Source organism: Calonectris borealis, chromosome 20, assembly GCF_964195595.1.
Source record: "Calonectris borealis chromosome 20, bCalBor7.hap1.2, whole genome shotgun sequence".
Classification (NCBI taxonomy): Eukaryota; Metazoa; Chordata; class Aves; order Procellariiformes; family Procellariidae; genus Calonectris; species Calonectris borealis.
The window spans coordinates 1533482-1556702 of record NC_134331.1 but is presented as its reverse complement, the minus strand read 5'-3'; the positions used below and the strand labels follow the sequence as shown (position 1 = coordinate 1556702).

The following is a 23221-nucleotide window of genomic DNA, read 5'->3' as shown; positions in this document are numbered from 1 at the left end:
CCCGAGGAGCTCTGCTCCCGGCTCCCACCCGGGAGCCCACCCACCAGCCAGGTGCCGCCGGCCCAGCACCAAGAGGAGGTCGGTGCAAGGCCCGGTGCCGGTGATGCTGCCCCGGCTCAGCCCCCCGCTCCATCCCCCGGCCCCCAGGCTCAGCAGGGCGGCACTGACCCAGCTCCTCCGGGCTGAGGCCCCACAGACTCATTCCACTGATGGCCAGCTGGGCTCCCGTGCTGATCCCCCCCGGTCCACCCCCCCCAAGCCCCGGCTCTGCCCCCGCTCCCGGCCACCCGGCACCGCCCCCTCCATGCCCCCGGGGCGGGTACCCCCGCCCGGTGCGGTACCCCGGCCCGGCTCGGTCCCCCCTCCCGCCGTGGCGGGGCAGGTCCCGGCCGGCCCCGAGCGCGCTCCCCGAGCAGAGCCGCACCTCGGGGAGGGGCCGGGCCGGGCAGGCGCGCACGGTGCCGCGGGACCGGGGCTCGCCCGCCGGCACGGCACGGCACGGCACGGCGGAGCGGCCGGGCACCGGTCGCTGGAGCCGGTGAGCGGGGCCCGGGGGGGGGCGTCAAGCCCTGGGGAGCTGGGGAGGGGGGACCGGGAACCGTATCGGGAACGGGTCGGGACCCGGGACCCGGCCCCGGCCGCCCCCGCGGGCTCGCCTGGCCGGAGAGTTGGGGGCGGCTCTGGGCAAGTTTGGGGTCCGGTACCGGTCGGGAGCGCCGGGGAACCGGGCGGGTACTGGCCGGGAGGTGCGTGGGAACCGGGCCGGGGGTGGGGGGGACCGGGCCGGAGGGGCGGGGGGACCGGCCGGGCCGGGCGCGGGGGGTCGGCCCCAGCGCGGTGCCGGGGGTCCCTGTCTCCATCCCGGACCGGCAGCCCCGGCCGGGGGCTGTGCGGGGAGCGGGGCGGGGGCTGCCCGGCCCCCGGGGGCCGCTCGGGGGTGCGGGGGGTCCCGGCCCCGGGCGCTGGTGCCGCCCCAGCCCGGGGTCACCTTGCCGGAGGTCTCCTGCCGGGTTTCCCCCCCCCCAGCAGTGGGGCTGCAGCTTCCTCCCTGCCTCCTCTTCCCCGTGCCCACCCCCGGGGCCGCGGGAGTGGGGACAGGGACCCCCGTGCCGTGCCATGCCCGTGCCGTGCCGTGCCAGGCTGCGGCTGCTTGCATGCCAGCGCTGGACACGGGACCTGCGCTGGGTCGGTGCCCGGAGCCAGAGGAGGGAAGTGGGACAGAAGTGGAAAGGGGAACACGCTGGTATGCGGGGACAAGCCGAGGGGACAGGCCCGTCCCCGGGCATTACCTCTGCCATCCGGCCCAGGCCCGTGTTCGGTGTTCCCGGGAAAGCCAGCGGGTACGGTGCTGCCTGGTCCCGGCACTGGAGGAAGGGATCGGCACAGCCCCAGAGCCGGCCGCGCTCAGAGAAATCCCATGTCAGGAGGGAGCGTGTGGGCACGGAGGGGGCTGGGCCCCCCCGGCTGCCTCCAGCCTCCAGGCAAGGAGCCGATGGGGGACACGTGGCTGCCCGGTCCCCTCTGGGGCTGCTTTGGGCCGTGCCGGCACAGGCAGGGCTCCCCGGAACCCGATCGCTTGCCGTGGCCCGGCAGGAGGGATGGCCAGCCAGGGACTGCGGGCAGGGATGCTCTGAGCCTTGGAGATGGCACAGGCAGTGCCGGGAGCCGAGCCGCAGCCCCGGTCCCCATTTCCTAACACCCCGTCTGTCCCGCAGGGTCCCTGGACGCCCCGCTCGGCACCCGCACCACGGTGCAGGATGGGTGCTGCAGCGGTGCCACCGGCGGCCGTCTGCGTGCTGCTGGCCCTGCTCCCCGTGGCCGGCGGACAGACCACCGCTCCCTCGGGCTGCGGCAAGGACCTCTCCTCCCTCTACTACAACCTCTGCGACCTCTCGGCAGCCTGGGGCATCGTGCTGGAGGCCGTGGCCAGCCTCGGCGTGGTGGCCAGCTTTGTGCTCACCATCGTCCTGGTGGCCAGCCTGCCCTTCGTGCAGGACTCCCAGAAGAAGAGCCTGGTGGCCACGCAGGTCTTCTTTCTTCTGGGCACCTTCGGGCTCTTCTGCCTCACGTTTGACTTCATCGTGGGGCCGGATTTTTCTACCTGCACCTCCCGCCGCTTCCTCTTCGGCGTCCTTTTCGGCATCTGCTTCTCCTGCCTGCTGGCGCACGCCGTGGCCCTCAACTTCTTGGTGCGGAGGAACCAGGGCCCGCGGGGCTGGGTGACACTGGCGGTGGCCCTGCTCCTCGCTTTGGTGGAGGTCATCATCAACGCCGAGTGGCTCATCATCACGGTGGCGCGGCAGGAGGGCGGCTCCCCGGACCCTTGCCAGCTGGCGGACGCTGACTTTGTCATGGCGCTCATCTACGTCATGCTCCTGCTGGTGGCCGCCTTCGGCACCGCCTGGCCGGCCCTCTGTGGCCACTACGGCCACTGGCGCAAACACGGCGCCTTCATCCTGGCCACCACTGGCCTCTCCATGGCCATCTGGGTGGCGTGGATGGTCATGTACCTCTACGGGAACCAGCGCGTGGGCAAGAAGCCCAGCTGGGACGACCCCACGCTGGCCATCGCGCTGGTCTCCAATGCCTGCGCCTTCCTCCTCCTCTACGTCATCCCCGAGGTGACACACGTGACGCGGCGGGGCTCCGAGCAGGCCTTCGAGGACGACGTCTACCCCACGCGCGGGGTGGGCTACGAGACCATCCTCAAGGAGCAGAAGTCGCAGAGCATGTTTGTGGAGAACAAAGCCTTCTCCATGGACGAGCCCTCCTTCGGTAGGCGCGGGGCTCACCGGGACCCTCTTGCCCCCCGGCGGGGCTGGCAGTGGGCACCGGCACCGGGGCTGGCAGCGGTGGGCGGGCGGCGAGACGTCTGGCGGCGACCCGCCCGGGATTGACGCCTGCCATTGTTGCGGCTCCCGAAAACTCGCTGGGCTGGGTCTACCAGTTTGGGCTGAGCTCAGCGGCTGCAGGGGTGCTCCCTCCCCGGCGCGGGGTGCCCACGGCTCCCGGCCCTCCACCCCAGGCAGCCGCTCTGCTCGCGAGACCCTACAATAACACGGGGCGGCGTCAGCTGCCCCAACGGGGACCGGCGGGCGAGCGCCAGCCCTGCCCCAGCAAAGGTGCCTGCAGCCCCCAGGGCAGGGTGGGTGCTCCCGAGCAGCACCCGCGCCACCCTGCCTCCCGAGAGACCCTACAATAACAAACCCCGGCCGGGCAGGGGCTGTGCCGGGAGCGCGGTGATGCAAACCCTTGGGACACCCCTTCTGTCCCCTGGGAAAGGCGCAGAGCAGCCAGTTGCTGAGTCAGCTCATTAAACCTGCTAACGAGGAGCAGCTCCCCAGTGGGGTGGGGGTGGCTGTGTGAGCCCCCCCGCACCTTCACCATCCCCGTCTCTTTGCAGCCAAGAAGCCGGTGTCCCCGTACAGCGGCTACAACGGGCAGCTGCTGACCAGCGTCTACCAGCCCACCGAGATGGCTCTGATGCACAAGGGGCCGGTAAGTGCGACGCCGCGCGGCGCCGCCAGCCAGCCGGGCTCTCCGGGGGCGGCCGCATCCTGCCTGATGGACGGGCTTTCAACCGGAGCGGCCGGGATGGGAGCCAGGGTGGGGGAGGGCGTGGGGGGGGGCTGCCCTGGCCCCCATGTCCCAAGGACTGCTGTAACAGGGTGCTGGGTCACCCCTCGCGTTCCTCCCCTGGGACCCCGCGGGGCTGGGGGTGCTCCCGGTGCCTCTGCAGCCCCCACTCCTCTGCCCCGCAGACCGAAGGTCCCTACGACGTGATCCTGCCCCGCGCCTCCACCGCCAGCCCGGCGACCGGCAGTGCCAGCTCCACGCTGCGAGCCGAGGACGCCTTCGCGGCGCAGGCCCGGCACGCCGGCACCCAGTGGGACGGCAGGAGCTGCCAGGTGGGTTAATGTGTGACACAGCGGGCGGGGGAGCGGGCGCCGCGGCTGGGGGCAAAGTCTGTCCCTGCCACAGCGTCTCCCATGGCAAGGCAGGGACAAGGAGGCTCCGTCCGGCACCCCGGCACCCGGTGGCTGCACCTCCCTGCCGGTGCCAGAACCAAGTCTGCCAGCCCGTGCCACAGCCCTGCTGCCACCACGCCACCCCAGCACCGTCCCGCTCTGCCTGCAGGTGCAGTCCCCCTACGGCAGGAACCGGTGGTGAAGCCGCCGCGGCACGGGTCCCGCAGCACCGGCACGGCCGCGGCCCCACCATCCCGCTCCTGAGGTCTCACCAAGCCTCTTCCCGCCCCGCCGCGTACATCCCACCCCGGATGCCGGAGCCGGTTCCTGCGCAGGGGACGCCTGGCCGCGGTCCCGGAGCCAGCGCTTCTGCCTGCCCGTCCCGCCTGGCCGCGGCACCCGCAAGCTGCCAGCTCTGCCGGAACCCCCGCGTCCCTGCTGCCGTCCCTGCTGCAAGGACCAGCTCCCGCGGGGCCGCCCCAAGTCATCCCTCCGCTGCCATCGTGACCCACGGACACCCCGTCCCCTCCGGGCCAGGGACCAGCCACCGGGGAGCTGCTGGGACTCCTGCCCGGGGCTCCCCCCGTCGCTGAGCCCCCGGTTCCACGCTGACCCTCGCCAGCCCCAGGGACCTCACAGACCCCGAGCCGAGCCGGCACCGTCCTGCCGCAGGGCACAAGGTGACACAAAGCTCTCCCCAGCCCTGGCTCCCACTGTGCCTCAGTGTCCCCATTGCGGGGGAAGGGGGGGCTGCTCGGGGTCCGGGGGATCAGTGCCTTGCTGGGGCTGGAGCCCCGGCCCGCCGCGGCTCCGGCCGCCTTCTCGGTGCCTTCCCCCCTCGGGACTCAGGGATCCCTCCCGGGGAGCAGGGAAGGAGCTGGGCCCCTCACCCTCCTCGTGGCTTTCTCTGTCGTTCTTCCTCTTCCCCCTTTTTTTCAGGGCAGACCCAATAAAGGTGGTTTTTCCTACGCGGTGCTGTAGCAGGCGGCACGTGATGGGGACGGGGTACCCAGCCGTGCCACCGGCTGCTCCCCCACCACGACCAAGGGCTTCCACCACAGTGCCAGCGGGTTCAGCCCCACGTCCCCCTCCCGGGGGGGCAGCGGGGAGCAAGGGGGGGCTCAGGGCAGAGCCCTCGGCATCCCCCAGCCCCTGCTCCCTGTCCCCTACTGTGGCAGCGTGCGCCGGGGCCAGGCACACAGATGGGGCCGCTGGGCCGGGAGCCGGCAGCCTCGGCAGGGCAGGCAGCGCGGGACCGGCAGCCCGCGGGCAGATGGGCTGCCCGGCGGGAAGTGGCACGGCGTGGAGGACGTGCCAAGGTCGGGAGCGGTTTCTCCTGCTCAGATTGCCTTTCTCCTCCGCAGCGATTTCTCCTGCCGGGCAGGAAGCCTGCGGCCATGGCCGGCAGTGCCATGAATTATTCAGGGGCTGAAATGGCTCCGTGGAGGCAGGAGGTGACCTGGTCTCCTTGAGCCGGAGCCGGGCCGGCGGCAGTGGGGCTGCCCACGACTGCAGGCGCGAGCACCGTGCATGGCCGTGGTGCCCGCACGAGGGATGAACGAGCAAGGGTTTGGCACGTGTGGTGTCCCGGCCATGCCCTTGCCAGCCGGCACGTGCCCACGCTCCTGGCTGCGGGGACACGGCAGGGCGGGCACAGCCCCGAAGGCCGGGGACAGCCGCGGGAGCCGGCTGTTGGCAGCAGGATCCAGCCGTGCCCCCCGGGGCTGCACCACGTCACTGGTGTTTACCTGGTGCCAGCCGTCAGCGGGGACGTCTCCAGGCAGCACCGGGTACTTGAGGTCCCCAGGGCTGCCGCTACCGCAGCACGCCCTCCTCCCGGTCGCTGGCACCACACGGCACGGCACAGCACGGCACAGCACAGCACGGCACCGCACGGCACGGCACGGCACGGCCCCAGCGTGTGGCCCACCCCAGGCACGTCCACCTGCAAGCCCGGCCCTGAACCAGGTCGGTCCCCAGCCACGGTACGGCAGAGCCCTGCCTTGCCGGGGTGCAAGGAAGGAGGTGACAGCCCCGGGGATAGCAGAGTCACCCCAAAAATGAGGAGCAAAGATTCTATCCCCATTTAGCTCTGGCAGGGGACACCAGATCCCCGTGTCTGGCCCCAGCCCCTCCGGAAGCTCGGGAGCCCACCGGCTGCCGTCAGTGCCGGCCACAAAGCCGGGGCCGGCCCCGCTCCAACAGGCAACGCTTTGTGCAGGCGCCGCGGCACGGGGCTGCCGAACAGCGCTGCCTTTGTCCTGCGCAGGTGAAGCTGCCGCGCCGGCCCCGCGGGCAGACATGGGCTGTGCTGTGCTGGGAGCGGCCCCCCCGGACCCCCGCCGAGGGCCGGGAGCTGGGGGGCTGTCAGCCCTGGCGGGGTGTGTGCCAGGTCTGGATTGCACGGGGCCTTGCGGCTGTGCCGGATGGCGCGGGATTGGTGTGGGTGCAGCGATGAGGCTGTGGCAGCATCCCTGGCAGCAGGGAGGGCACCGCGGTCAGCGTGACCCGGGGTGTCTGCCGGGGACAGCAGGGATGTGAGCAGTGCCAGAGCGATGCCGGGGGCAGGGGAGAGCACGGCTGCGGACTAAGGGCTCACGCAGCGTCCCCGAGCGGTGACATCCCCAGGATGCTCGGCTCGCTCTCCTCCAACCAGGAGCCGGGGTGGGAGCCGGAGGGGGCACTGCCAGGAACTGGGGTCTCCCCCGAGGCTGAGCAACGAGGGTCCTGCCCCCGACCAGAGCCCTGCCAGGGCCAGCCCGCAGCGAGTGACAGTGACATGCCCGCTGCGGGCCGGGACTGCCATCTGCCGGCATGCCTGCCGCCATACCGCCCGGCACAGCCGCGCACACACCGGCACAGCGATGTCCCTTCCCAGCCGCCGCGCAGGAAGGCAGCCGGGCAGGTCGGGGCGGCACAGATGCGCTCAGGCCATCAGCACTCAACGGCACTTTTACTACAAGCAGGTCCGTGGCACCGCAGGCGTCCCCGCTCCGGCGCCAAGCCCACGGGGTGCCCCGAGCTGAGGTGCGGGGCTGTGGGGAACCCCAGGGCTCGGCAATGGCAACAGAAGAGCAGGGTCAGGAAAACCGTCCCCCTCGAGTCCTGGGGTCCCGTGCTGCCTGCACACCCTCCTTGGGACCAGGGAGGCCCAGCTTCTCCAGGCTGGGCTCAGCGGGGGACCCTGCATCCAGCCTGGGCGCTGCCCCGCGCCGCCTCCCGCTGCTGCTGTTTGCGCCTCTGGATGTCCCTGTAGGCCTGGATGACGCGCGCTCTCTCCTCCTCCACGATGCGCCGGCGAGCCATCGACACCGGCGCTGCCGGGGACACTGGGGACGCCTGGCTCTGGCCCAGGCGAGACGTCAGGAGGAGCCGCTTCCGTCCAGCCTGCGGGCAGAGACGGGACAGGTCAGGGAGGACGAAGGATGAAAAAGCCAGGAGCAAGCTCCAAGGAACTGTCACCAGGAGGCTGAGGCCACCGCGGCCCTTCCAGGCCTGATTTCCAGCCCAAGGGAGGTGAGACGACCCGGGTCCAGCCCAGACCTGCGGGTACTCGAGGGCACGGCCGAGGGGCAGGAGGCATCGCCCCCCCGGCAGCTCACCTGCTCCGTGGGGGCCCGGCCCCTGGGCCGCGAGGTGATGGTGGGCGGCTGCGTAACCACTTCACCGAACGCCACCGTGTCTAAGAGAGAGAAGCAAACGCCAGTGTCAGGCAGGAGCTCTCCGGGACATGCCGCTCCCCACACTGCGGGGCAGGGGGTCACCCCAGCCACCCCGCTGCGCCAAACCCACCTTGGAACAGGCTCTTCTCCAGCATGGCCTCTTTCTTCTCCTCCTTCTTCTTCCGCACTTTTTCCAGCTTCTTCTTCTGAAACCTGAAGAGCTACATTATGGCAAGGGCTCGCGACCAGACTCAAGTAAGTGAGTTCTTACCCCATGGGATTCCCCCCCAAAACCTGGGGCCCCACAGCTCCCCCCCCAGCTCCAGCCCAGTAGCAGGAGGGTGAAGCAGATCTGTGGCTCCGGCCCTACAGATTAGGCCCCATGGAGATGAGGCCCACAGCCCTGCACCCGCACCCGAGTCGCTGCTGGATGCCGGACCTGCGCTGCAGCACCGGCGAAGCACCCACCACGCGCCCAGAACCAGTCTGGGGCAGAGGCCCCGGCAGCCGCAGTGGCCTTGCTCTCACTCTTTCTTTCTCTTGGACTTCTCTGGTGCCGTCGCCTCAGGCTCCCGCTGCAGCTGGTTCTTGGTGAGGAACAGGACGCGCTGCACCTCCTGCTCCATGCGGCAAATGTAGGAGCGCTCCGACTCCCCTTTTCCCCTCCTGAACTTGGGCACAGGGATGTCTCCCTGCGCCTTGGGGCCCTTTGACTTGGGCTGCTGCTTCTTCTCTAGGAGAGACGGGTGACATTACTGCAGCAGTGACAATCTGGGAGCTCCCTCCCCCTGGCAGGGCAGGGATGGGACATCACCGGGGCGAGCAGGATGCCCCACTGCAGGAACCGGCTGCCTCCAGCTGCACCGCAGTGCTGCGGGGCTGGCGCGGGCTCCTCGGCCAGGCCGCGGGCACCCCTGCTGGGGCCAGCTCCATGCCCCACCTGCCGCCCGCCTCTTCCCGGGGTCGGGGCACTTCATGGCCTCGCGGCTCCTGATGAGCTCCCGCAGGCGGAAGGGGATCTCCTGCTCGTCGGGATGCTTGGGCTTCATGTTGTCCACCTTCTTCTCCTTCCTGGGAGAGAACGAACGTGGTGTGAAGCCTGCCCCGCAGCACCGGGACGCGGGCACGGCGGGACACCGGGACTCAGGCATGGCAGCACACGGGGGCAGTGGGACACAGGGACCCGGGCACCGAGACCCGGGCATGAAGGGCCATGGGGACCCGGGCACGGCAGGACACCGCAGCACCCGGACCTGGTGAGGCACCGGCGGACCCGGGCATGGACACCGGGATCTGCGCACAGGGGGACATCGGGACCCAGCCCCCGGAAGTGGGGCCCCCGCCAGGGCCCAGCCGGCCCTGGGGACCCTTGATCCCGCGTGGGACCAGGCCCCAAACCGGGAGCGAGCCAGGACAGACCCGATCCCGACCGGATCCCCCGGGCACTGACCTGCCGCGGCGCGGGGCGGCCGGGCCCCGCCCTGGTGCCGGTCCCTGTCCCGGTCCCTGTCCCTGTCCCTGTCCCCGGCCCGGTCCCGGTCGCGGCCCCCGGCCCATGGCTCCGCCACTCCCCACGCGGCCGCTCCGCCGCCACTTCCGGCTTCCCTCGGACCCCCGCCGCCCCGACCCCGCCCACCAGCTTCCTATTGGTTCCATCCTGCCGCCACACCCTCATTAGCTGGCCGCGGCGGGCTGCTATTGGCCGGAAGAGCTGCCGCTCGGGTGGGGCTGGGGCGGGGCTGGGGCGGGGCTGTATCCAGGGCGCTGCGGCCGGATGTTGCTGCGGGGGGCGCGCGGCCTGGCGGGGGCGCGGCGGGGGGTGAGCGGGGGGGGGCCGGGTGTTTGTATTGGGGGTCCGGGAGGACCCCGCGGGAGAAAGGGGTGATGGAGGGGGGCCTGGGGGCGGCAAGGGGTGCTGGAGGTGGGGGGGGCGCTGGGGGGGGCATAGGGAGGTGCTGGGGATGGGGTGGGGGGATGGGGAGGGATAGGGGGGCGCTGGGGATGGGTGGGGGTCTGAGGGGAGGATAGGGAGGTGCTGAGGGGGGCAGGGGGTGCTGCTGGAGATGGGGGAGCTGGGGGGGTAGGGGGCTGCTGGGGATGGCGGGTGCTGAGGGGGGCAGAGGGGTGCTGGGATGGGGGGCAGAGGGGTGCTGCTGGAGGTGGGGGAGCTGGGGGGGGTAGGGGGCTGCTGGGGATGGGGGGTGCTGCTGGGCCTGTGTGAGCTGCTGGGAGGGTGAGGATGGTGGGATGGGGGGGTACACTGGGAGCAGGGTGCTGTGGGGCGGGTGGGGGTCCTCTGGCTGGGGTGGGGGGGCACAGCGGGCAGGGCTATGTCCCCACGTTTCCCCCGGGCTGGCGTCAGCGTGGCGTCGTGGTTCTCAGAAGCCCCCGGAAGGCGCCGGCAGCCGCGGGGGGGTGCTCAGGGAAGGGGCCCCGCACCCCCACCCCACCAACGTCTCCAGTTTTCGGGAACTTTCGGACACACCGGCAAAGACTGGTGGCACCTCGGACACCCCAGGGAGCGATGGCGGGACAGGCACCCCCCAGGGAGAGGGGGGGCTCCCTCCTGCCACCCCCCCGATCCCCCCACCGCCCACGCACTGCTGCGGGACCGGCTGCCCCCGCTGCGTCTGGGTCGAGTACGTGGAGGAGCTGCTGGAGCGGTACCGGGACGGCGGCGCGCGGGCCTTGGCGGCGGTGGAGGAGCACGTGGAGGACGAGAACATTAAAATGATCCTCAAGATGGAGATCAGGCTGCGCACGGAGAAGGACTGATGCTCCCCCAGCCCCCAAAACTGGCGGGTGGCACCGGCGGGTGACACCTCTGCTCCAGGCTGGCTGGTGGGATCCGGACTCAGCTTATTTAACGTATTTATTTGTGTGTGTTGAGCTCTGGGGGTGGTGGGCTGGGGAGGGTCTGAGCCCCCCCCAGCGCAGCGTTGAGCACGGGATCCCATGTGTGTTTCAATACAGGCGGTGCCCGGGTCGTGTCTCGCCTCTCGTCTATGGGGGAGCCTGCCCTTGGGGACAGGCAGCGGCTCACGCGCGTCCTGAGCCCCAGATTTCCCAGCAGCCGGATGCTGCGCTCCCCCGGGACGGAAAATCCCCTCCAAGGTCAGGCTGGCGCGTCCCCCCCGCACCCAGCCCCCCCCGCGCCGCTGCTCTTGCCTCGTCCTTGCGCTCCCCAGCTTGGATTTTAAGCGCCTTCAGCAGCTTGGCCGTGACCTGGCGACTGGGGAGGGCTGGGGCACGCGCCGGACCCCCCCACCCTGCCGGACCCCCCTCCCCACCAGCACCGTAAGCCTCTTAAGGGCTTCTGCGCGTGAAGGGCTTGCGGGGGGGCTCCCGGGGCTGCCAGCCCCTTCCCCGGGCAGGAGGTGCGGGCAGCGTGCGGCCCCGAGCACATGGGGCCTGGCCGCCTCCCGGCAAGGGCACCGGCACCGAGGTCACAGCCTGCCAGGCTGTTCTTCACGGTGCCTTTTCGTCCTTGATTGCCTTTGCCTCCATCTTAAAACCCCATAAATTCGGCCTAGCACATCGCCACCTCCATCTTGCCCGGCTGGGCTGGGGGACTCGCAGGCTCCTGGCCACCGGGACCCCCGCAGATCCCCCGTCCTCCCGGGGCAAGCTCCCCAAGGAGCCACAAAGCCCTTGAGCAGCGCTCGCTAACGAAACCCAAGCTGGAAGCACCAATTAACACCAGGCCCTGCTCTTTGCTGGAGCAGTAGCTGGTTCTGCCAGCTTCGTAGAAAACTCTCCCTGTAATCCTATTTGTTGGAGTCCAACTAATTGCAATTAGTGGCAGGGGCTGAAGTTCAATTAAAGTGTACTGAGATTATTCCTTTTTGTAATTGCTTTAGCGCTGGGATTAAGGGAAGCTTTGGAGTGATACCGTCCTGCGGGCAGCGGGGCTGCTGGGCAGGGTGGGCAAATTTTGGCCCAAGACACCCTCAGCCAGGCAGGACTCGGGCGATCCCCGGGTGAAGGCGTCCGCGGTGGCACCGGCAGGGAGAAGGCTCTGGTGCCAGGACCTCCACCCAGGCCAGGGTAGAGTCTGGCAGCGTCTGCAGGCAGGAGCCGCGGCAGCAGCACCCCGCAGCCCTCGCTTTCGGGGCCGCACCGTGCTCGGCACCAAGCACAGGGCACAGGCTGAAAGCCCGGCACGTCCCGGTGGTTTCAGCTCCGGTATTTCCCGGCACAGCCTGCCTGCCGCTGCCTGCGTTAGTGCCTTGCCCTTGGGGTCACCCACAAAGGTTGGTCGGTTCCCGGCTCGCAGCTCCTTGTGGAGAGCCGCTCCGTGGTCCCGGACAGGCTGGGGGTCCCGTCCCTGCCCCTGCGATCGCGTGGGCACTCTTGGGCAGCGGGGGTCCCCTGGGAGAGACGCCTTAGTGGTTTGGGGAGGGGAGGCAGGATCACCCACGGGTGATTTTCTGCCCGTCCTGACGCCATCAGCCGCAGCGGCACTAATCCAGACACCCCCTCCCACCCCCCCCGCCCCCGTCCCACCCATCAGATTACCCCTTTGAAAAGAAGGGACATAAATAATCCTATTACCCCAGAGCAGGATAAATCTGCCCTCCCCTAAAAGCCACCCAGCGCATCTATCGGACGCGTGCCGGCGGGAGCGGGACGAAGGGTCTCCTGCGGAGCAGCGCTGGCCTTGGGGACCGCGGCGGCTGCGTAAGTCCGGGGCTCTGCTCCATGCGGGGGATGGGACCCGGTCCTGGCGGCACCGGGGCTCCTAGGGCAGGATCGTGCTGTTGCCCCCCACTCCTGCAACCTGCAGCAGCATCTCCGGCATCTCCCCGGGCCGGGTCCCTTCTTGCCCGGGGCCCGTGCTCAGCCGCTGGGCTCCGCGGCAGGGCCGAACCCCCTCGCACCGATGCTGGAGCCGTCTCTTGTGCCACGAAACTCCCGCACTTGTGCCCAGAAGAGGCACAACTGCAGCGGGACGGAGCCCGTGTGCTGCCCTGCGATGTCCGCCTCAGCTGCCACCCTCCGCTCCCCCCGCCACCACGGCCGCCTGCATCCCCAGCACGGGTCCCTAGGGTGCCCACCGTCCCCAAAAACCCCAAAACCCTGCTGCAAACAAGCCCTGAGGGACGCCTCGCTCCCACGGCCGCACCGGTGCCAACCCGCTGCGGCACAAGCAGCTCGGCACAGACCCCTGGGGGCCGAGGGGGCTCCCGGCAGTGCCGGCGAGGGGCTCCCCGGGTGTCACATCCACGCTGGGGTGGGGGGCAAGGGCTGGGGGAACGGCCCCGAGGGCTCCGCTGCCCCCAGGACGCCTTTCCCTGCCTTTAGGGCAAGGGGATCAGCGGGCTCTGAGCTGGGCTAAGTCAAGGTTGCGGGCAGGGGGCTCTCCCCCACGGCGGCCTGGAAAGCCCATCAGCGACAGCCGAGGGGCAGGACGGGGTGGGAGCGGGTGCCCATGGGTGGTAGAAGAAGCTGGTGCCCCCCCGGTGCCCCCACATCTCCCCTCCATCAGGTGTGAGGAACCGTCCCGTGCCAGCGCCGGACCCGCAGGGACAACCGCGACCCGGGGCAGGCTGCCGGCCCCGGCACAGCCATGAGCCTGGAGCCCCTCAAGCCAGAGATCAAATCAGCCACGAGGGTGACCGGGGGACCCGCCACCCCCCGGAAGGGACCACCCAAATTCAAGCAGAGGCAGACAAGGCAGTTCAAAAGCAAGCCCCCCAAAAAGGGGGTGCAGGGGTGAGTGGGGCAGAGCCCCGGGACCCACGGCGGTGGGGGGAACGCGGCCGTAGGTGCCAGCCTGGGGTGGGGGGGGGCTGCCGGGGGTCAGGGCAGACGCTCTCTCTCCTTGCAGGTTCGGCGACGACATCCCGGGCATGGAGGGGCTGGGAACAGGTATGGGGGTCCCGTCCCCGCTTTGCGGCGGGGCTCGCTGCAGGCACAGCCGCCCGCGGCCGGGCTGGGGGGGCCGTGCTGACGCAGCCTTTCTCCTCTCCCCAGACATCACCGTCATCTGTCCCTGGGAAGCCTTCAGCCACCTGGAGCTGCACGAGCTGGCTCAGTACGGCATCATCTAGGCAGGCCGCGGCCACCGCTGCCCACCCCGTAGCGCTGCGTAGGTAGAAGCCGCCCCGTCCGCACGGCGGGGCTCAGCCTGGAGAAATGCTCATTAAAACCCAGAACGAGCGGGAGCCCGGTGTCATGGTCTGGGGGGTTGGCAGGGATGCGGATGGAAAGCGTCTCCCCGAGCCGCAGGGCGGGATGGACAGGACGTGGATGGGGTTCAGGCTTCTGATGAGGTTTATTTTGGGCTGGATCAGCCCCCCACACATCCCCGACCCCACGGTGTCCCCCTCCCCGGGTGGCAGCCCGCACACCCTCAATCCTGCACCCCGACGGGTGCGATGTCTCCGAGCACCTTCAGCGCCATGAGCACACCAGCGGCCTCAACCAGCACCAGCACGGCCGCGCCGGCCACGATGCCGCCCGCCTGGCCGCGGAGCCAGGCGCTGAGCTGTGCCACGCAGCCCCCCAGGTGCACAACGGTGCCGGCCGCCGCGTCCCCCAGGCGCAGGGCCCCGAAGGCGCATTGGGCGTTGGCGACGGTGCCGTTCTGCCAGGGGTCCAGGCAGCAGGAGGCAGGGACGCTGCACGCCTGCGCTCCCGGCGCGCTGCAGTTAAAGTACCTGCGGGGACAGACAAGGAGAGCTGCCGGGTCCACGCACCTTCCCGGTGCAGGGACAGGCCCCCCCCGGCACCCCGACTCACGGGTTGGTCTCCCAGTCGCGGTAGGAGCCGAGGCCGCAGCACCGCAGGCTCCGCTGCACCTCGTCCACCAGGAACCGCAGGTCGGGCTCCTCCTGGTAGCGCAGGAGGCAGAGGAGCAGGGCGTCCCGCAGGGCGTCCCGCAGCCGGCGCCGCGCTGCCAACAGCAGCAGCCCCCCCAGCACCTCCAGCCCCACGAAGGCGAGCACGGCCCCCACGAAGAAGCGCAGCAGGCAGGGGCTGGAGCGGAGGGCGCCCAGGCAGCCGGCCAGGGAGACGGTGCTGGCCCCCAGCCCCGCCAGCACGAAGAGCAGCATGGGGTCGGAGCCCAGCGGGGCCAGGCGCTCCCCCCCCAGCGAGCCCTTGGCCAGTAGCCCCCACACTCCCACAGCCAGGGCCAGCAGGCCCAGCAGGAGGAAGAGGAGGTTCCAGAGGAAGGCGAGGTACCGCACGCACTGGCTGAACATGCCCGGCTTGGGGGTGACAGGGCACCACACCGCAGGGTCCTGCTCGGCCGCGGGAAGGTCCGTGTCCCCAGCCAGCGAGCTGTCATCGTCGGAGGAGGAGGAGGAGTAGGGCAGCTCCACCAGCCTGGACGCCTGCGTGGACAGACGAGCCAGCGGGGCAGCCCCAGCAGACCCCCAGCAACGCCCCCCCCTTAGCCCGTGTACCCCCCAGCCCGAGGCTGTCAGCGGCTCCTGGAGCCACCATGCACCCCCTCTGCAAGGGCCCCCTGCGCAGGGTGCCCCACATCCACCCCCCACGCTGTCACCCTGCCCGTCACGGAGACCCCGGGGTCTGAGCAGATGGGGAGCGTGTGGGTGCTCTCCCAGAGACCCTGCCCCTAACAGGGACCCCCAGATTCATCCCCATGGAGACCCCCAGGGATGCGGGTGCTGCGGGCTCCAGCATGGAGCCAGCACCCTGGCACCCAGCACCCAGGGTGCATGGGGCAGGAGTGCGGGCTGAGGGTCCCGAGGGGGGGGACCGGGGGTCCCGCAGGGCCCCGGCGTTACCTGGGGCAGCAGCCGGGTGCTCTCCCCGCCGCGGGGCCGGGAGAGCCACGCTCTGCTCAGCGCCATCCTGCTCCCAGCCTGGCGCTCAGGCCCGGGCAGTCACACTCCCATCATGTGAGGGGCTGTGGCCGGCGCTTAAATAGGGCTGCGGCTGCCGGCCCCACAGCTGGGCCCGCTCCTGCCCGGCCCCACTGCAGCACCCATGCCCGCCGCCCCGTTAGCGGGGTCGGTAACGAGGGCACAGCAGGATGCGTGGGGGGTTGGGGTGAGTGGGGGGACAGGCCCCAGCAGAGCCCACATCCCGCTGCCCAGCCGATGGGAGCCCCCCCGAGCCGGGGGCGAGGGGGCACCGAGGGGCCCCACGCCCGGGCCGGGCCCCGCAGCGGGGAGACCCGGGGGGGCCGGGTTGTGGACGGAACGAAGGGACGGGCGCGGCGGTGTCGGGGGGACGGCCCTATTTGTGGCACCGAGGCAGCATGGGGGACAACTGTGGCGGTAGCACGGAGGCAGAGCGGGGGGCGGTTGTAGCGGGTGCACCGCCCCGCCCGACCTAGGAACCCTCGCGCGGCGGAACGCGGGCGCTGGGGCGCGGGGCCCGGGCGGCGGCGGCGCAGGCGGTGGGCCGGGCACGGCAGGCGGCGGGCCGGAGCGGGCCGGGCCGGGCAAGGAGGCGCGGAGCGGAGCGGAGCGGGCTGGGCCGCGGCGGGTCGGGCCGGTAGTTGGACGGCGCGGCGAGCCCCGGTCGCCGGTGGGCAGCGCCATGGCGGAGACGATCGTGAGTGGGGCCGGGCGGCGGCGGCCGGGGGGAGGGGCGATGAGGCAGCAGATTCCTGTGGGGCGGCGGGGCCGGGCCGCGCTCACCCGGCCCGGCAGGACCGCACCGGGCTGCCCCGGCGCCGCGCTGGCGTCTGGGGACGGGGCATCCCGCCTGGAGCCGACCGGGAGAGCAGCACCCCCGGGGCCGGGCCCGACCGGCGCTGGCGGTATCCGAGCCGGGCAGCCCCCCGGAGCGGTGCCGTGGACGGATTTCCCGTGTTTTTGCCCCAAGGAAGTGCCCCCTCGGAGCGTGTGGGGTTTGGGACCGTGACCCCGGGGTCCTGCTCAGCCCGGGGCGGGGATGTCTCGGGGGAAGGTGCCCGAGCTTGGCCGCGGTGCCGACATGGCGGGAGAAGGGGCTCGTCGGTACCGTAAAGGTCTCCCGCTCCCGTCAGGCTGGGCTTGCTCCCGTCCTGGAAGCTGGGAGAGTGTAAAGGGGCTCCTGCGAGGTAATGCCGGGACGCCGGCAGCTCCCGTGTCCTGCCGTGTCCCTCCTTCCAGCACGCACGTTGCCATCCGGAACGTGGCTCCTCGTTACACATCAGCAGGTGAACGTGCGCTTTAGAGCAACGTGAGTCGCTTCTCTGGTCCCTGGCAGCACGAGGACTCCGACATTTACGTTTGCCACTTCCCTGCCAGTGTGTGAAGAATTGTCCCCGGCCTTTTCTCCCAAAAGCTGCCAGTTTTTCCCATCTCTGACTTAAGGTTGCAGCAAAACTGCTGTTCGGTGTTGCACAGGAGTAGCCTGAGCCTCGAGGCTTTTCTCCTCGTCTTTTCATTAGCAATGGAAGTCACGCGTCAGTAGCTGGGTTGAAACATAACGACGGCGCAGGTCCCCATTAGCACCAGTTAGGTCAGTGTTTGTGTGTAGGCACGGAATAAATCGCTCCTGTGGGAGCTCTGATTCACCCTCCTGAAAGTTTAATTCCACGACTGAGGTCAGAGCTTTGACAAAAAAAAGCGGCGTTAGCATCTTTCTCGGTGCCAACTTCTTGCCGTGCCTCGTGCATTAGGGGAATTCATCCTGCAGCCTGTAAACATCAGGCCAGTGCTGCGCTCCCACGAGCAAATTACTTCCTTGTGCATTTGCGCTTCCTTACGAAGAGCATCGTTAAAAGCAGGAGGGAGGAGCGGTGGGGATGGTCTGCGTTCTGCGAGCACAGGGTGGGCTCTGTCCCCCCCGTCACTAACTCGGGCTGTCCTCTTAACCCCGCAGATAATCCGCGTGCAGTCGCCGGAAGGAGTGAAGCGCATCACGGCCACGAAGCGAGAAACGGTGGCGACGTTCCTCAAGAAGGTACCCCCGAGCCTCTGCTGCGCCTTCCCCGCTCGCCTGCGGGACGAGGCAGGGCTCCTGCGGCTCAGCCTGCGCCGCGGCTCGCTCTCGTGGGAGATGCGCGTGTCACCTCGCTGGGCAAATGTGTTGAGGGCAGCGAGGACTGGCGTGCCTTGCGGAAAACGGCATTTTTATTGGTGTAGCCAAAACCAGTTTTCTCATTGCTGTTCCAGAGGGAGAATTACAAAATGAAAGAAGAAAACTTACTCAGCTTTTCAGTTGGAGTTTCCCGGGGTGGGAGCTTTCCTGGGCGAGGGCACCTTTTCAGTGTTCTCCCAAAGAAGCGGCAGCTGGGGAGGCAGAGGCTGGCAATGGCAGAGGAAAGCTGTTTGATAGCCAAACCCTGCTGCAAGGGACTGGCCTCTTCAGGCGTGATCCAGCTGAAACTCAGCTGCTTGATTTGCGCTTCGAATATCATTTGAATGTGCTTTGTGTGCTGCTGGTTTTCCAACATAGTTTTGGAGAGAGCAAGGAAGGAATTAAGGCAAGATCTTAAGGCGATGTGAGAGCCTCTGGGGTCTCCTGGGAAAGATTTCCACCCTGGGATGAGGAGAACACACTGAGTGTTGGAGTTGTCAAATTTGGAGTTGGCTGTAGCTTGTTCTTTGGTCTGATGCAACTGCTCAATGTTTAAAGTTTGCTATTTAAGAGTGAGCAGTTCTCCATTTCCTTCCCTCCTGGAACTCCGCTGTAACCTGGAACCCTCAGATTAGGATTTCTTTGCTTCGTAAGAAACGTACTTTGTGTTCCTGTGCCTGAAGGGCCATTCTTTTAGTCAGCTAGATTTCCTTTCCTCCTGCGAGGTGGAAGGGGAGCAGACTAAAACCTGCTGCTGCTTGTGAGTCATTTGCTTTGTTTGAAGCTTGGTCCCTGACCAAGAGAAAATCCTGATGGATTTCAGGGCTGGGTCGGAGACACCCGCTGCAGTCTCTGAACAGTCTCACCCAAGGAAAAAAGCGTTGCTTTCAAAACCTCTGGAACCTGTGCAAAACAAGCTGCTCGGTTTCAAGGGTTCATATTACCCGAGGCAGTGTGGAACAATCGTGCTTGCAACCACTACCGTCAGAACAAAAGCATCAGCACTCACTAAAATTACCTGTTGATCTGGGGAAAACTATATCTTCTTGCTGAGCTGAATACAAGAAATGTTTGACTTTCTTTCCTGATACAGGGTTTACTTGAAAGAGAAAAGTTGCAAATTTTACCACCTAAGATCTATGTGTATTAATAGCTGTGGATTTTAACACTGAAATGTTAATCCATATGGTGGACTTCGTATTTGGCTAGATAGCTGTAATTAAAGAGGCATCAGATTGCTTCTTCTATGCTAGCGATTAACTTGGATCTCCTCCTTGGTGACTCCAGAGAAGCTGCAAAAGGAGTGTGCAAGAAAGCACATTTCAGAGCAATAAAGGGCCTCGATAATCTTCTCTGTCTTTTGTAGCACATCCTAGGTAAGAGTACCAAAAAGGTAAACTCTCGGGTGTGTTCAGCTTAGAATCGAGTTAGGAACTAACGCGAGCCTTTTGTTAATGTATTGTGGGATTTATCTCCCCCCAAAAAATTGGTGAGGTCTGTGGCCTGACGAGCTAACATTTAACTCTGGCAGGCGTAACGCAGGAGATAAACCATTTGAAAGTCGCGCTTCCATTCAAATGGCAGATCACTCGCTGCTACAAATCGCAGCGAAGCTGACGGGGGAGAAACTGCTTCCCGTGACTTTGCTCATGTGACAGTTCTGTTTGTGGCTTGATAGATTTGTCCTGTGTGCGGTCACTGTCTCTGAGCCCTACCAAAGCCACAGGGACATGTACTTAATAAAAATAAGGGCTATTAACTTAAGGATTTAGGAAGAAACTTGTCATCCAGAGAAACTTTTAACGCCACTTTTAAACTGATTATGTTTTTAAGTGGCCAAATGTTAAAATTGCTATTGCTGTGAAGAGGCATTTGGCTGATGAAGAGTAAAGCAGCCTTAAACCGAACTGGTGAGAGGATGAGCAGGGAAAAAACCTGCGTGGGGACTGAGAGGTGGTTATTGTGAGGGTAAGTTCCGTCAGGAGAAAAGAGGCAAATGGAGAAAAACAGAAAGGAGAACAGCAGGAAGAGCTTGAGTGAAACTCTTGTAGCAACTGGTAGGCGAGAGCGGAGCTGAGGGCAAAAGCTCCTCGGAGGTGAAGATCTGGACCAAGGAATTCTGGTCATAGGAGGAGGAGAATGACTTGGCTGGTGTGTGCTGGCAAGGCTGGAGCGAGAGAACTGGGATGATGGAGAAGATAGTTTCCCACCCTCTTCTAGTCATGACAGCTCTTGCCTGGATTTAGATAAAATACTGCATTTGTGTGGTGTGAGTGAGAGACACGTCCTGTTTAAGTGGCTTTTTTTAATAGATTGCTTGTGTTCCTAAGTGTTTCTATTTTTCTCAGTTATCCTGCGCTCTTCAGAAATGCGGATGAATTCAGCTAAAGTTTTGCAATAGAAGTGCCCTGGACTTAACGCTTGCTCTGAGCAGCTTTCAGCATCTGACCGGGGGTGTGAGGTATCTTAAACCTTGTCATTCTTCTCTTTCTTTCAGGTTGCAAAAGAATTTGGTTTCAGGAATAATGGGTTTTCTGTCTACACCAATAGAAACAGGACAGGAGAGATCACAGCGTCACAAAACAAATCCCTCAACTTACTGAAAATCAAGTGAGTCCTGACCGAGAGCGCTGTGGCCGGAGGGGGGGCTTTGTACAACGGGGTGCCTCTTCTCTGAGCTTGCCTGAACTCCTCCCTCCGAACTGGCAGCAGCAGGCACCACCACGCCACAGCGGTCCTCAGCTTTCAGCTGTCACTCACCAACTGCTTGAAGGGGCAAGCTTGATTGACGTGCCGAAACGGGGGTGATCAAATTGACTACGTGCGGGGCTGTGGCAGCCGTTTCTTAGGTCGCTTCTTGCGTTGTGTTTGCTTGTTGTGGTGAGGCAGCAACAGGCCTCCTGTTTGCTCTTTTACAGCCTGCAGCAAGCTCCCTCATCCCCGCTTTCACTCGCATTATCCTTTTTTTCTGCATCAGTGCCAGAGTCTGATAGTCCCCTGTGCAGAAGGGTTCCTGCCTTCTGTAGCCAGCCGCCTGGGGAGATCAGAGGTGCCAAATGGTGCGATCGCTTCGTGTTTGGTTGGGAATGTCTTCATTCTGTTCATGTCAAGAATAATGTTAAACTGGTTAAAAATACAAGAGCTGTTACCACCGCGTGCAACTTGTCACTTGAATGTGTCAGCGCTGGCAGCTGCCTTGGGAAGGCTGTGATGTGCACAGGATCCGCACTAGTCCTTTTCCCTGCTGGAGCTGTTGCTTCTCTTTGTAGGCTCTTTTCGCCTTTTTCTTCATCTTTTTCCCTCGATTTTGTCTCTTGATGAAAAGACTTGCATTTGTTGTGCAAATGACCAAAGCAGCAGAAAGAGGTGGCTAACGGAATGGCTTCGGACTGCCACGTTTGCTAGTGTGTTTATTGTTTGTTGTAAGTTACACGCTCCTCTCTGCTCAGGGAGGTTTGCTGCCCAGAAGCGTGCACTAAAGGTGTACGAACGTTAAAGTGGTTTGTAACCTGCCACGAACCAGGCACGGCCGTTTCCTACGCTGCGTGGGTGCAAACGAGCCAATTCCTCCAGGCGGTCGGGATGACGATCCGGTGTCGTTCAGTTGTTGGTGAAAGGGGATGGTGCAGAGGGTGGACCTTGAGCCTTTCCAGCTGTGTGAGAGCAGCGTGTGTCTTACTGCCCGGGTTCCCACCCCAGCGCAGCTGGAAGCAAAGCTCGTGCTCAGCTAATACCCCGTGTTGTTTTTCCACACCTATAGGCATGGCGATATGCTGTTTCTCTATCCCTCGAGCCCGGCTGGCTCCTCCTCAGAGACCATGGACACCTCTGTCTCCCAGGGCTTGCGGCCTGTGGGGGCCCCCCAGGTGGTGGAAGATGAGATCGACCAGTATCTGATCAAACAGGATGGGAAGATTTACCGAAATCGAGACCAGCAGCTGTAAGTACGGGTGGACTTTGTTTCTGCCGATGCATCTGTGCCTCACCAGAGCTCGTAACATCTTGCAGCCAGGAAGTGTGCTATGGGAACTGCCCTCTGCTCTATCCCTCACTGCCTTGGAAACGTTCACAAGGGAAAACAGCCTTTGCCATTGTCCTGGAAGGTTAAATCGAGCTCTGGTGAGCAGAGGAAGGAAGCAGATACCAAAATCCCAGGGTCTTTGCCAGGAAGGACTCATTCAGAGCATCTATTGTTCTGCTCAAGGTGGCCCCTGCTATGGGACTTGTGATCGTATATTTTGCACTCCTAAAACATTTGGAGCTCTCTAGATTAAAATGAATACTTTGAATTCTTCCCCGGGATGTCCTGGCAGCCGGTGCTGTGTAAAAATACTAGCTTATGCTCTGTGTGTGGCATATTGCTTAATAAGCCGGGGCCTGCTGTCTGCAGTAGCTTCTGTTCCATATGGTCTCAATGTGTAGCTCCCCGTTGTTTGGGTCCCGAGGTGACGGGCGTGCGGGGTGGCAGGGCCAGGTCTCCATCTCGCAGGAGCGGCGCGGACAGGGAAGCGCGCTTTCAGCCAGAGCTGCTGCCTCGGCATCACCCAGCAGCAGCGGGTGAGCATCAAGGTCGGATTCGTTTTCTAAATCATGGGCGACTCCTCTGTCAGAGTGGAGACCTGAGCTCTGTCGCCTTTTCTGGCTGCCGTGCAGTCTCTCCCTGCTTGGGCAGAGCCGACACAACCCTGCGTCGCTGTCTTCGGCGCCACGATGGGTGCATGTGGCGCCTCACCTAGCACGACCCAAGCAGGAGCACTTCTATGTCTTCAGATGCAGCTACTCCTTATAAAGGAAAAACAAAGAAGTGAAGGGAAGACCAAAGAAGTGCGTGGAAGTATCCAATGGCAGAGACGTGGAAGTGGGACTTGGACCTCTGCCTGCTTGGTTTTTGGCTTCCTTTCCATCATGTGCCTTTCTAACCTTTCTGTGAAACCAGGGAGTCCATTTTGCTCACAGAAATGCAACGAAGTCTAACTTTGCCAAAGCTCTTAGCTGCAAGAGGCTTAGGTAAACAAAGCAGCTTGTATTTTTTGTAAAAGTAGTAATACAGTGGTGACTTAATACCACCATAAATCTACACTGATGCTGCTAAAATGTCTGGGTGGTTGCTTTTATTGATCATCATTAACAACATCCCAGTTGGGTCCTGGCCTGATGTCTGTACTGGTTGTGGGCTTGGGGCTGGACCCCTCTGCGAAGTAACTTCTGAAAGGGCTTGTGTGAAAATTTTAAAGGCAACCAGGAGTTCTTTCTAAAACAGAATAGCTCGCCCTTCCCCATTGTGGTGTCCTGTAAATGGTTTATCTTTTGTGCCGCAGCAGCAAGGAAGTTTGGAGAGACGTAGCCTTTACATGGAAAATCCTATCTAACCTTTTCAGGCTGATGATAAATGAGGGAAATGTCACATTATTGAAACAATAAAGGCAAAACCCACCACTCCATGGCAAAAACATTGTCTTTAACTTAACCACATTTTTCAAGAGAATAAATGAAGGTATTGTTCTTAGCAGGGAGCCAAAGCACAGCAGTGGATATTTACGGTAAAAAGAGTGTGTCTGGGATTGTTCCTGTGTTTGTGAGTGCATATCAATCTAAACATGAAGG

General features: G+C 65.0%; 6 protein-coding genes across 9 annotated transcripts in view; 4 read left to right on the top strand and 2 right to left on the bottom strand.

The window, feature by feature from the left end:
• Positions 1-1721: 1721 nt before the first annotated feature.
• GPRC5C (G protein-coupled receptor class C group 5 member C) lies at positions 1722-5010 on the top strand. The gene is made up of 4 exons (XM_075170085.1): positions 1722-2775; positions 3404-3498; positions 3762-3908; positions 4138-5010. Exons 1-4 carry the CDS (start codon positions 1758-1760, stop codon positions 4168-4170), a joined length of 1293 nt encoding a protein of 430 aa, XP_075026186.1. The 5' UTR covers positions 1722-1757; the 3' UTR covers positions 4171-5010.
• Positions 5011-6904: 1894 nt separating this feature from the next.
• Positions 6905-9237, bottom strand: CCDC137 (coiled-coil domain containing 137). The gene is made up of 6 exons (XM_075169392.1): positions 9081-9237; positions 8571-8701; positions 8159-8363; positions 7761-7843; positions 7571-7650; positions 6905-7355 (listed from the first exon to the last, which is right to left on the bottom strand). The coding sequence occupies exons 1-6, from the start codon at positions 9185-9187 to the stop codon at positions 7140-7142; spliced, it is 822 nt and encodes a 273-aa protein (XP_075025493.1). The 5' UTR covers positions 9188-9237; the 3' UTR covers positions 6905-7139.
• Positions 9238-9386: 149 nt separating this feature from the next.
• Positions 9387-11468, top strand: OXLD1 (oxidoreductase like domain containing 1). Of its 2 annotated transcripts, XR_012676669.1 has the most exons (3): positions 9387-9449; positions 10013-10498; positions 10604-11468. XR_012676669.1 is itself a non-coding variant. In XM_075169389.1 (2 exons), exons 1-2 carry the CDS (start codon positions 9405-9407, stop codon positions 10403-10405), a joined length of 438 nt encoding a protein of 145 aa, XP_075025490.1. In that variant the 5' UTR covers positions 9387-9404; the 3' UTR covers positions 10406-10616. The 2 variants fall into 2 exon arrangements, 1 of the variants encoding a protein (XP_075025490.1); XM_075169389.1 differs by having other exon boundaries at positions 10013-10616.
• On the top strand, positions 10654-13791 carry PDE6G (phosphodiesterase 6G). Its single transcript, XM_075169390.1, has 5 exons — positions 10654-10744; positions 12190-12310; positions 13119-13345; positions 13461-13501; positions 13607-13791. Exons 3-5 carry the CDS (start codon positions 13200-13202, stop codon positions 13681-13683), a joined length of 264 nt encoding a protein of 87 aa, XP_075025491.1. The 5' UTR covers positions 10654-10744; positions 12190-12310; positions 13119-13199; the 3' UTR covers positions 13684-13791.
• Positions 13792-13985: 194 nt separating this feature from the next.
• TSPAN10 (tetraspanin 10) lies at positions 13986-15453 on the bottom strand. The gene is made up of 3 exons (XM_075170082.1): positions 15388-15453; positions 14375-14970; positions 13986-14292 (listed from the first exon to the last, which is right to left on the bottom strand). Exons 1-3 carry the CDS (start codon positions 15451-15453, stop codon positions 13986-13988), a joined length of 969 nt encoding a protein of 322 aa, XP_075026183.1.
• A 529-nt stretch (positions 15454-15982) lies between these two features.
• NPLOC4 (NPL4 homolog, ubiquitin recognition factor) overlaps positions 15983-23221 on the top strand; it is a 30991-nt gene continuing 23752 nt past the window's right edge. For 2 of the 3 annotated variants that reach the window (XM_075169387.1, XM_075169388.1), the window contains exons 1-4: positions 16016-16162; positions 17420-17500; positions 20115-20227; positions 21378-21557. In XM_075169387.1, the coding sequence (XP_075025488.1) occupies positions 16148-16162; positions 17420-17500; positions 20115-20227; positions 21378-21557 (389 nt within the window). In that variant the 5' untranslated portion in view covers positions 16016-16147. Of the gene's footprint in view, positions 16163-17419; positions 17501-20114; positions 20228-21377; positions 21558-23221 lie in introns of all 3 variants that reach the window. The other variant, XM_075169386.1, reaches the window with a different exon arrangement.